At 46.8% G+C, this 11896-nt stretch overlaps 2 protein-coding genes across 3 annotated transcripts; one reads left to right on the forward strand and one right to left on the reverse strand.

The window, feature by feature from the left end:
- Positions 1 to 62: 62 nt before the first annotated feature.
- Positions 63 to 6697, reverse strand: aasdh (aminoadipate-semialdehyde dehydrogenase). Its single transcript, XM_031574408.2, has 14 exons — positions 6273 to 6697; positions 5979 to 6099; positions 5481 to 5785; positions 5179 to 5371; positions 4767 to 5002; positions 4251 to 4357; positions 3861 to 4033; positions 3400 to 3769; positions 3184 to 3302; positions 2096 to 2966; positions 1692 to 1855; positions 1350 to 1475; positions 713 to 844; positions 63 to 557 (listed from the first exon to the last, which is right to left on the reverse strand). The coding sequence occupies exons 1-14, from the start codon at positions 6500 to 6502 to the stop codon at positions 144 to 146; spliced, it is 3561 nt and encodes a 1186-aa protein (XP_031430268.1). The 5' UTR covers positions 6503 to 6697; the 3' UTR covers positions 63 to 143.
- On the forward strand, positions 6680 to 11771 carry si:dkeyp-117h8.4 (uncharacterized protein LOC572032 homolog). Of its 2 annotated transcripts, none has more exons than XM_031574405.2 (10): positions 6680 to 6950; positions 7423 to 7489; positions 7771 to 7823; positions 7950 to 7983; positions 8071 to 8096; positions 8235 to 8322; positions 8504 to 10668; positions 10764 to 10797; positions 10916 to 10958; positions 11558 to 11771. In XM_031574405.2, the coding sequence occupies exons 1-10, from the start codon at positions 6873 to 6875 to the stop codon at positions 11598 to 11600; spliced, it is 2631 nt and encodes an 876-aa protein (XP_031430265.1). In that variant the 5' UTR covers positions 6680 to 6872; the 3' UTR covers positions 11601 to 11771. The 2 variants fall into 2 exon arrangements, with proteins under 2 accessions (XP_031430265.1, XP_031430263.1); XM_031574403.2 differs by having other exon boundaries at positions 6681 to 6950; positions 10913 to 10958.
- Positions 11772 to 11896: the final 125 nt, after the last annotated feature.

Raw genomic sequence — 11896 nt, forward strand, 5'->3', positions numbered from 1 at the left:
ATAATGAATTAATCCCCAGTGTCCGGGATTATTAAAACTAATAACTTTTATTACAATCTGTCCATAGCTATTCATTTTTATTTTACACTCAATATAAAAAATATATAAAAGCATGTTGTCAACACTTGAATCAATGAATACTACTATGCGGACTTCATTACAGGGTCCTGTGTCAGCTCCAAACAGTACACATAGTCATTGCGACACCCTAACACAAGGGTCTGTTCCCATACAACTGGGGAGGAGAAGAGCTCTCCAGGTAGAGACAGAGAAGCACACACAGTCCCATCCTCTCCGTTTAGGACCCAGACTGTCCCATCTGTCGAGGCGACGGCCACCAATGTCTGCCGTCCTCCTGGGAGTCTGTGAAAGGCGAAGGGGCTGGAGTACAGCTTCCCTGCGGTCTGAAACTTCCACAGCAGCGAGCCATCTGTGCAGCTCAGGCTGTACACACAGCCGTCATGTGACCCACATACCAGCCGCTGATTGGATGCTGGAGGTGCTGACACAACACAGGGTGATGAGAACACTGGGCCATTGGTGGTGAACTGCCATAGCTGTTTAGTGTGGGAGAGGTTTTGAGGAACAGAGTTAGCTAAAGACAGATTGCAACATACACAGAAAATAACACATCAGTAGCATAGGTTCTGAGACATGCATGGATGCATAGATGTGGAGTATCTCACATATACAAGCTCTTGAGCTCTCTTACCATTTCACCCATATGGCTGAAGCCAGAGATGTTTCTGTCCACTGAACCAATGAAGACACAGCTGCTGGAACAGCAGGGGGAGGAAAAGAATGGAACTTCTCCAGAGTGCGTCCACACAGGGGCGCCAGTAGCCTGTAATTACAAGGGATGACTTTTCCAGCTAAGAGATGAAACCAGGGTACTTTTTTTAAATCTGTTGCTAATACTTCCATAGAGCCATCACAAAATATACAGGATGTTTCCACAGCATATGTAAACATTTACAGAAAATAACACTTATCCCCCAAAGTTCAACACAGTCAGAGCAGGTTATGGCTGTGTTCATGTCTTGCCTCTGGATGTTATCTACATCTGCTACTTCATACACTGAATGCAAAGATAATATATGTAAGAATAAGACCCTATTCTGTCCCTATCCCTGCTGGACTACCGTGATGACTTGGTAATATGAAGGTGTTCCCCTTTGACCCTGCTATCAAAGCTGCTCACGACTGTATGAGTGTACATGAGTGTGTGTGTGAGAGAGAGAGAGAGAGAGAGAGAGAGAGAGAGAGAGAGAGAAAGAGAGAGAGAGAGAGAGAGAGAGAGAGAGACACACACACAGAGAGAAGGTAAAGACATGACATCAGGCACTTACTGAACTAAGACACAGTAGGCGACCCTGTAGCGTAGCCGCAAAGAGCAACCTAAGAGTGGGGTGGAGGCAGGGAGAGGAGAACACTCCACCCCCACCGCAATGGTGCTTCCACACACAACTCTTCAACTGAAACAAAAACATACAATGAAACAAACAATTAAATACTAACAATTGCATTTCACTTATACGCACACCATCACAGAAAATGAAGTAAAGAGCGACCAGGTACCACAGCTATACACACACACACAGTGTTCTGCACACTACCTTCGCTTACACATAAAAGCACACTTTTGCACACAGATATACACAAGTTGCTGTCACAAGAGTTTCCTGCAGTACCTCTGGGTTTAAGGCATACACATGACCATCATGTGAGCCCACTATCACCAGGCCAGTGACAGGATCTACAGCAGGACTGCTCTTTACAGCATCCTTTGTCTCAAAGGTCCACCAGGTCTCTCCCGAGTCAACCCGCAAGAAATACACCTGTCCGTCATAACAACCTACAGAGAGGCACACAGAGCAGATCAGACACAAGATCACAAGCTGAAATAAACACAAACAAATACAAATTCTGGCAAATGACACAGTCGTCGTTGAGGTATAATGAAGTTGTAGCCATGGCAATATACATAGTACGAGTATGAGAAAGTATAACAGCCAGAGGATTATTTCAGCAGAAATCCATATATCCCTTTATTTTCTTGATGTCATGATGATTAAAGGCATCTGTGGACACTGACCCACCACGACCAGAGTCCCACAGGCAGAGATGGCAGCTGAGGACTCCAGCCTCTCCCCGAGCACCCGCTCCCAGCGCAGCTCTCCGCTGCCCAGGTCTAGCGCCTGCATCCTGTGGGAGTGGGACCCGATGAAGACTGTAGCCGCGCCGGAGACGGACTCCACCAGCAGGACCGGAGAGGCGTCCACACACCTGCCTGTGTCAGAGCTCCAACGCACTCTCAGGGACAGGCTGTCCTTGGAGGTGCCTGTTTGTAAAGCTGAGGCTGCACAAGGGACAGAATCACTTGAGTTCTTTGGGGGCCCTGACATGTGAGGAGGCTTTTCGTTCTCATCATTCTTATCTACAGGTGTAGTGAGGGCTGTTTTTGCTGATTCTATCTGTTGTATCACACATTCATTTGATGGACTGGTATTCATCCAATTGCTTTTTGTAGTCTTCTCAGTGGTACTTATGTTCTCACTTGCATGTGTATGACCAATCTTGACAACCTCTCCTGCTCGCCGTACTACATATCCCACAATCCTTGTGTCAGAGGCTAGTGCAACTCCTACAGGCCTAATTGATGTCACAGCCATGAATGGATCAATCTGTCTCTTGGGAGGAATAGGAGAGTTGGAATCTGAATACTGTCTCTTGGATGCAACATGAGTGTCTAAATCAAGCTCTTCGGGGAATGTTGCCATAGTGACATGGCTTAAAATGTCTGAGTAAGAGCCATCCAGTACAACCTCCAGTAGCCCTGCTGAGCTTATCCCTGTGACAACGGAAATGCTGTCACAAAAGCGCAGAGCCTGGAGAGAATCTCCTCCGCTCAGCAGGAAGTTGGATTCCGCCCCCACCGGCACATCTTCAGACAGACCAAGCGTCTCCTGAGGGGTAAACACACAGAGAAGCACTTACACACATTCCGAAATAACACCAATCATGGACAGTATCTCATCATTTCATATTGAGAATTTAATCATACGTTTAATGGACAATGTGCAGGCTTCTAAATGTGTAGTGTTTACTGTTAATGGAAAATATGTAAAACTCTTTCCTATATATTCCTATAAAAGGAAGCGCTCCCTTGATCTTTTACCGTACCTTCCAGAGTATCTGCAATCTTTTCCTCAGTGTGTCTGGTGACAGTTTATTCTTCTGGGTTCTTAAACGCTCTCTGTGCCTCTCATACATCATCTTCAGCTCCCCAAGGGCCACCTTACCTAAAAGAACACAAGGTCAAACTGCTTTATGAATAGTCTGAACAGCTTTTTAAAATGGCGCGAGACCTCTAGGAGAGTCGAGAGCAAGCCGCTTTACCGTGTGAGGTGAGTGGCAAGGTTGGGATGAACACCAGAGAGTCTGGGATGGCGTGACCAGGCAGAAGGTCAGACAACCTGCGCTGGATGCTTCTCTGCAGGCCTGCTGGAGCAATGGCACCATCACCGCCAGATTCCCTTTGGTGATCGTCAGAAGACACTGCAGGGTTTCCATGATTTATGGATGTGGAAGGAGAGGAGGACACAGGATCTTTATTGGGTTTGCTGAGGTCCTGATCTCCCTGGTGAGCGCTGGAGGCCGTTGACAGTGCCTCTGTGCGTGAAGGAGATGGCACAATGAAGGCAACTAGTTTGTTTCCCTCGCAAAATCTCACAGCACAGGCTTCAACTTCAGTCAAACTCTCCACCACCTGAATGGAACAAACAGAGAGCAAAAGTACTTAATTTCATCCTTTCTGTTACCTACATCAGGCCTCTTTAGCTTACTTAGACAGTTCCCACCTGCTGCACAGCATCGAGGTGAAGCTGCTGGCCGTGGCGTTTGACTAGACGGTCCTTCCTGCCAAGGTAGAAGAGCTGAGCATCTCGTATCGTCACCCAATCCCCTGTAGCACGCATGGTTCCTGGAACAGGGCTCTCTTCATCGTCCAGAAGACACACTCTGTCTTGCCCACCTGTGTGTTATGAGTGAATCTTAACAAAACAATGTATTTGCACATTAAGATCCACAAGAGCTTCTTGTAAAACTGAGCAGCAGTTTAAGAACAAATTAAATTTGCCAAAGGAAAAGAGGGTTAGTGATATTATCAGACAATGATAATTCTGATCAGTATTCACATCACACACCTGCACAAATATCATCAGTCCCAACAGATCGTAAGGAGTTCTTACCAATGAACACCTGTCCCTCCCCTTCAGTGACCAGTTGTCCTTTATCATCCCTGACCTCTACCACAGTGTCCATTAAGGGTTCACCAAGAGGCACAGAGTCCGTAGTCCTAAAAAGAGAGCAACACACAACATTTACATTTAATAATTTAGCAGACGCTTCTATCCAAAGCGACTTACAAAGAAATTGCATTTATCCATTAGGAGCAGTTTAAGGGTTCAGTGTCTTGCTCAAGGACACTTACACACTTGGTAAGGAGGAGTGGGGAATCGAACTAGCAACTTTCCGATTTCTAAACGACTCCTCTACCCCATGTACCACTGTCGCCAACATAGTCTGACTGATCACCCTGTTGCATCCACACTGGCAAACTATAATTTGCTTTCCATGTCTGAGTTTATAATATAAATATATTTTACTGTGAGAGTTTAAATACATCCACACCCTGAAATATATATAAATATATCTGACTGTGAGAGTTTATATACATCCATGGAAAACGGCTATGGGACACTCACAAGTGGGCAGGGTCCATCTCTGAGAGTCTATGGTAGGTTGCCCAGCAGGACACCTCTGTGGTACCATAGAGATTGAAGATGCGTGTGCAATTCCCCTCCTGCCTCCAGCTCCTCAGGAGGGCAGGGGAGGGACAAGCCTCACCTCCAAGAGCAAGAACCCTCAGGGAGGAGCCAGCACTGAGTACTTCCTGCTGTAAGACACGCCTCCCAAAGCGCCCGAGAAGAGTGGGCGTGGCCTACAAGGAAGAATGCAACCTCATCACTGAAGAGCATGTCAACATGGTAATTGTTTAAGCTATTAAACAATTAAGCACAACGTCAGTTGCTCTTTACAGTTATAAATGCAGTTAGCTGTGGAGAGAGGGAAATCATTCTATATGTTGACTTTAGTTCACTCCTCTAGCGCACTCACTTGTAAGATTGTTGTCCGGTGGCGCGTGAACAGGGCTTGGGCTAGACGGCTGGGCATCCTCTTGATGACTGTGGGTACGATAAGCAGCTGAGCTCCAGACGTCAGGGCCAAGAACATTTCCACAACTGAAGGGTCAAAGGTCAAAGGAGAGGCCAGGAAAACAACATCATCAGCAGTCACTTCAAAAAGGGCCCTGTGAAGAAATAATGCATGTCAATCACAACTGGAAAATTGTAGTTTCATTACTACCTTCATTTCACAACATCCCAAAGTGATTAAAATGTCTTAACAGTCACACAGACCTGAGATGCCTGATGTTGGACACTATACAACAGTGCGGCACTCTCACAATCTTAGGCTGTCCTGTTGTGCCAGATGTGTGCAGAGCATAGGCCAGCTGCCTCTGGCAGTCAGTCATTAAAGCTGATGTCTTGATTACACTGTTGGAGAGGACTTCCTGCCCCTGCGCCTTCTTCTCTGCCTTCATTCCATTGTTTTGGTCCTCAGTTGACGGCCTTCCATGTATCCTGACTAGAGTTAAATTCTGTGTTGGCCACTCTGCACAGATGTCGAAAGTGAGGTGGCCAGAGAAATCGGTCTGAAATTGCTATGGCCAAAGAAAAAGACAAGATCATTTAAGACCCAAGATTTCTCATAATCATACACGTGCATTATAACAAATAGGATGAACAGTGTGCAGAGTAGACTCAACACGAGAGTGCTATTCGTGGTCCCTTTTCATTTTTAGATTTAGACACACTTCAAGAAAAATATTTGATTGACCATCGAGGCACCTTTACCTGAAAGAGTTCGTTCTGAATGCAACAGTATGTCAGTTTACATCGGTCAAGGATTCTGACTGTCTGTACAGATGGCACTTCGGGGTTGAGTGGCAGATAGGCTGAGGGTAGCTGAAGAATACTGTTAAGACATAGAACACATACACAATAATTGTGAATACAGTGTAAACACAGAATGTGACTTCTAGTTGTCAAAAGATAAATAATGTAATCTGTCAGGCTACAGTATAGTATAGTATAGGTTACAGATTGAAGCATCAACGGAAAAGTGGTAGGACATTGTTCCAATCGTACCTCAGTACCCAAAGAGGGAGGTTGACATCGGGATAGCAGAATAGTCCAATTACATGTTCGTTCTGTAAACTGGAGGATCGAAAAAGGTTTGTTAATCCGTTGCTTGCAGAGAGTAGCTCTTCATATGTTAGCGTCGATACCCCCGTTTCCGTGCCATTGTTAAAAGTGACAGCTATTCTGTTGCAGTGAGCAGAAGCAGCCTCCTGCACCATTTCGTGTAGGGTCCCCATTTTTGAGGAACGCAATGCATCTGTGTTTCTTTTATTTTAGCGAGTCGCTTACATATTGTACAAAGCAAGATGGACCATCCCTCCACAATTACATGCGCTTAGCTGCAACATCGATGATGTGCAGACAACATTCCCCACCAGCCGGCAGGTTACCGCATAGACATGTATGGGTTACCGACCATAATCGTAATCGTCGCATGAAGATTACGTCACAGATGGCGCAAGATTCAAATTGTTGAAAATCTGTGGCGCTCTTTTTGTCAGGAAATGTAACTTGCTGGATGAAAACCGAATGCAAAGTTTTTGTTTTACATTCGAATGGAATTATTTTGTCATTTGTTTTTGAAGGCATATTTCTGAATGCGCAAAGATGAACCCAGAACTGTGGACAGAGTACAAGAAGAATGAAGACATTTTCAGACAAAGACTAGAGGATATTTGTCAAAAGGTCAGCAAAGCTACTTAATGCTAATATGAACGTTACCTTGCTAACGTGAGCTGTTTTGCTATTTACTGAGAAAACGAACATCTGACCTAGCCGAATAGTTAACTGCTTGTTTTGCAGTTGTCAGCTTGTTTAGTGAGCCAAGTAACCAACGTCAACTAACGTTAACTCGGTTACTTGTTCGTCAACGTTGCGTTTTTACTTCTGTGCAGTAACATTAGCGGTTATGTTAGGTATCAAGGAAGAAGCGCAAAGGACAACAAAAAGAAGATAACTCAATGGTTACTCAAGTGTCCAGTAATGTTAATGTAGCTACTTTAACCACAAATATGAACTACTTATTAAAAGCAAATCTGTAAGTTAATCAATGAGCGGAATCCCACGGAAACAACTTAACGTCACTATCATTTCAGTTAATTTGAGATGGTTACTTTTGCTAGTCAGCTAATGTTACATTGCTTATTCCTAACGACAGTACGCCAATGTGGAAGATCCTGGGTTTGACCTGTGTTTGGAGACCCTGACCTTTCAAACATCGAATGGTAAGTCAACAATAATAATATACCAATGCAGAATCCAAGTCACACGGCCCCCACTAATTTCAATTGGAATATGTATTCATCCTACCCCCTAGTGGTGACTGATTATATAGTTTACACCACCTTCAAGTCGGTAATGTTACACAAACCTTTCTGTTATTGTTTTTTTTAGAAATACCAAGGTGTTGTAATCGCTTGATTAGGACATTACCATTAAACTGACGCTCAATACGTGGGTTCACACAACCTAATATCAACATTTAATTAATGTCACTCTTATACAGGGTCAGTACGAGCAGAAAGTGGCGAGGCAGAGAGGAAACTTAACTCCTTACAGGTAAGAAAATGTGACCACTTTCTAGCAGTATTACTGTCTACATAATGCATTTCACCTTAGTGTGACCCCTGAAGCCATATTTTTGTGGTTTGTTTTGTGATACATTTTCTCACCTGTATCCTGCAGAGAGTTGCAAACAAATGTGTGGAGACACAGAAAGGTAAGCAACAGTTATCTCACTTTCAGTCCATATTGCACATGAATTGCTGAATCTGAATCACCTGAGTATATTGATATATTTTTCCAGATTTGAACACCACTGAGGACACACTGGTAAGTTCTCCCAGTATTGTTTGCATGTCCAGCTGTGTGCAAGTTGCATTATGTGTGTGGTTTTAAAAAAATATTTAAGAACAGGGTGAGGTGGTATATTCACTTAACACAGATCTTTTACATTTTCTCTAAATGCAGTTCACGTACAGGGATGAGGATGATGAAGAACAAAAGGAGGATTGTGAAGATTCTACAGCACTGGAGAGGAGTGTGGATGATCATCCAGGTACTTTGCACACCTGCACAAAGTGTCATTACATCCCATGCAAATAGATTAGGGTATATTTCTACTGAACTGAAAAATCGAGCACACTCTGTAAATCAGTGCATTTTGTCATCCTCAACATTACATCTGTTTTTTAAGCAATTCCTCTCCCTCTCCCTCTCTCTCTCTCTTTTTTTTTAAGATGGAGGGGGATCTCTCCTGGGGGCGTCCCGAGTCTCGTCCAGCATGCTGTCTCTGCCCGAGGAGCAGGACCCAGAGCTGGAGCGCACCTTCAGCAGCCAGAGCGACACCCCCTCCTTGCAGGAGCTGTATCCCAGCATGCTCAGCCAGATCCGCGGGGCCTGCCATCGCCAGCAGGTGTCGGATGTGGCCAGCGCCCTGCGGCGGAAGTACTACCGGCAGCGCTGGAAGGTTAAGCGCACCAATCAGGGCCAGAGCTTCATGAACAGCTCCGTCGGTGGCACCATGACCTCCCGTGCCCATGGGCCCCTAAACAGAAGGGCTCCACCGGGCCTCCCCATGCCCAGCGCGGGGCCCCACACTCACACCAACCAGGCCAGAGATGCAGGCAGCGGCCAGAGGTCCTCCCCGTGGAAGAGTGTCACCTCACAGGTTGCAGTAGAGCAGGATCCGGTGCGCGTCATGGACTTCTCCACGCCCCCCTCCTCTGGCCCGTCGAGCCCCAGCGATGCTTCCCTAGAGCTGAACCAAACGTATGCGGTTAGAACCTCACCCTCGCTTCCTCATGCCAGTCATCATTCAGCGCAGCGGGTCAGAAGACAAGAGGCCAACGTGGTGTCGTTCCGTCCCCGTGAAGGTGATGTTGGGCACCACACACAAGTGTTTCCCTCACCAAAACACAGGTACTGTGAGGGTTCTCAGAGTTCCCCTTCCAAAGTGAACTCTGTACTGAGCTCACCATTCCATCGTCACCGTCGTGTGGTCATGGAGGATTCCCCTCCACGCCAGCAGGAGTCGCTCTCACCTTCTAGGCACTTTCCCTACACTCAGCAGGGTCTCCAGAAGACCCACTACTCCTCACCTAGCAGACACGAGGCTCTGTGGACCTCCCCAAGCAGAAGGAGTCACAAGACAGACTGTCCCATCAGCCCCCAGCGGCCATCTCCCAAGGCTTATCTCTGGAAGCCAGAGGTGCTGTCCTCACGGAGAGGTCTTGCTGAATCCATGCAAACTTCTCACCCACTATTGGGCAGCACCCAGCGAGATCCCAGTTGCAGTGTTTTTATGGGAAGCCCCAGTCCCCACAAACAAAGATTTCTGAGCAGGGAGTGCTCCCCTTCCAAGGTCAGCCCTATAAAATACTCACCCGTCCACAGCGCTCATTCCAGCTCGGCCCTTAGGCGTTCCTCCCTCCCCCGGCATCCAGAGATCTACACATCGCCTCTTCACCATCACCAGAGCCTCCAGGGGAACCTCCGGGCCTCACCCAACCGGCACGAAACTCTCCAGACGCGTCGGCGGTCCAGCTCCGGCCTGCAGGACCCTGGGCGGAGTCTGTCCTCCTCCTGCCAGCAGATGAACCAGCAGTTCCGCCAGCTGTACCACCAGCACGTTTGCCAGAGGAGGTCGTCGTTGTCTCGCCACGGGCACTCGGGTTGCCTGTGCGAGCAGATTGCCGAGGGCTACAGCCCAAACCCCACGACCAGCCCTGTGCCCGCCTCCGCCAGCGCTATCACCAATGCCAGGCTGGCCGCCCTCTCCCTTACCCCAGTCCGGAGACGGCGCTTCCGGTCGGAGTTTAACCCCCTCTTGAAGCGCCTCCAAAGAGGCCCGCAGATGTACAGTCCGTTGGTGCGCCAGCAGCAGCATCAGCCAGACCATCAGCAACAGCAGCAGACGCTATACTCAGCAGACGATTGTGAAACCTCAGTGCTTAGTGAGATGTCTGAAGGGGGCCACTGGGCACATCAGTACCAGCGTGCCCAAAGCAGCAGCGGTGGCCGCCACCACCACAGTGGCTCTTATTCCCCCTCTACTCTGGCCGCTCTGGGCCTTGCGCCAACTCACCCCCGCCTGAGCAAACGTCGCCCCCTGTCCGAGCCCCAGGAGTCTCCCAGCCTCAAGCGCTTCCGGGAGTGTGCCCAGGCGCCCAGCCCATCGAGGCCCCGCGGGTACCCTCCACAGCAGCAGTGGGGAGAATATGATTACTGCGACGCGACAGCCCCAGTGGCGAACGGGCTCTCGGAGGAGCAGCGAACCCGCAGCAGGTCCATGCTGCTCCAGTGCCCCAGCCCCAGCTTCCTCAGGGCAGCCATGATGACCATGAAGGCTGGCCGCTCCAGCTCCCGCTCAACACTGGGGACTCGCCCACAAACCTCAGCCTGGGTAAGAGCTCACAGCAGATGGTATGACACTAAATTAGGCAGATGCAAATGCATGCCTCAGTACTTTACCTTAAATATGCCTCATTTTGATTTCAGAGAAGTCCGCAGGACCGAATGCATGAAGCTGAAGGTACGTTGGTTGTTTACAACAGCACGCATATCCCAATTTACTCTGGGAAAACTATTGTAGTGTTATTTTGTTGTTTTTTATTTTAAGTATCTTCCTTTTGTTTGTTTTGTTTTAGCAGAAATATCAGACGAGGCCTGGAATGAAAGTGGCATGTCACCCAGGTAATTGCCAACAGTTCCAGTTGCATTCTGGCAAATACATATGTGCTAAATGAGTGTCATTGTGTACTGAACATATTTCTTTAATATTCTTTTTCCTATTTTATCAAACATTCTTCTGCATTTGCTCACTAACTCATAATTATGCTGCTGTGTTGTTTGCTTAAGGGGTTATGTAAAGGGGCAATCTAAGAATGGGAATTGTCTGAAAACACATCCAATTTTTGCCCATGTACAAGGGCTGTGCTGCTGTTTTTAAACACACCTTTTCAAGTGTTTGATTGCGAGTTGATTTTATTCTGTATTGTACTCACAACAACACATCACACATAGTAACCTTTTTGTCCTTAGAAAATTGCTGTCTGTTATAGCTTTAAATTACAGTTCTCAATGTGCCGAGACTAGCATAATGGCCATATCTACTTTTGACCAAGTATAATGAATCAATTGAATACTGAGGTTGCACATGTTTGTCAACCCTACTGATATCTGTTAAAAGGGTAACCGTCTTGTACCCATAGTCCCTTTGGCATCAGTTATGGTCAATAGCTGGAAATGTATCTTGTCTTTGTAAATAATCGGACTCTTTTTTCTCTCAACAGTGTGTCACGCAGACGGCTCCTCTACGGAGTGCCCCGTTGCTGAGGTTGGTTCTGGCTGACCACGTGGGTTTTGGTGGTAGGCCTACCTGAGCATAACCGGTCCCCCAAAGCCATGTGTGTAGATGATATAAGAAGTTATAAAAAGACTTGTATTCTGTGTAATCGGTTTGTTGTGCAAGTGTTGTCAGTTAATTTGCTGGTTTCTGTCAAAATTGAACCTTCTTTTAAATGTTTTTTTTTTTTTAAATGGGTAACAACCTTGACATACTTTTTACGATCAGATGTTAAGGTGACATAAAATGCTAAATGTCTATCTTAACCCTTTAAATAATGATAATC

This window comes from Clupea harengus, chromosome 10, assembly GCF_900700415.2.
Source record: "Clupea harengus chromosome 10, Ch_v2.0.2, whole genome shotgun sequence".
NCBI lineage: Eukaryota > Metazoa > Chordata > Actinopteri > Clupeiformes > Clupeidae > Clupea > Clupea harengus.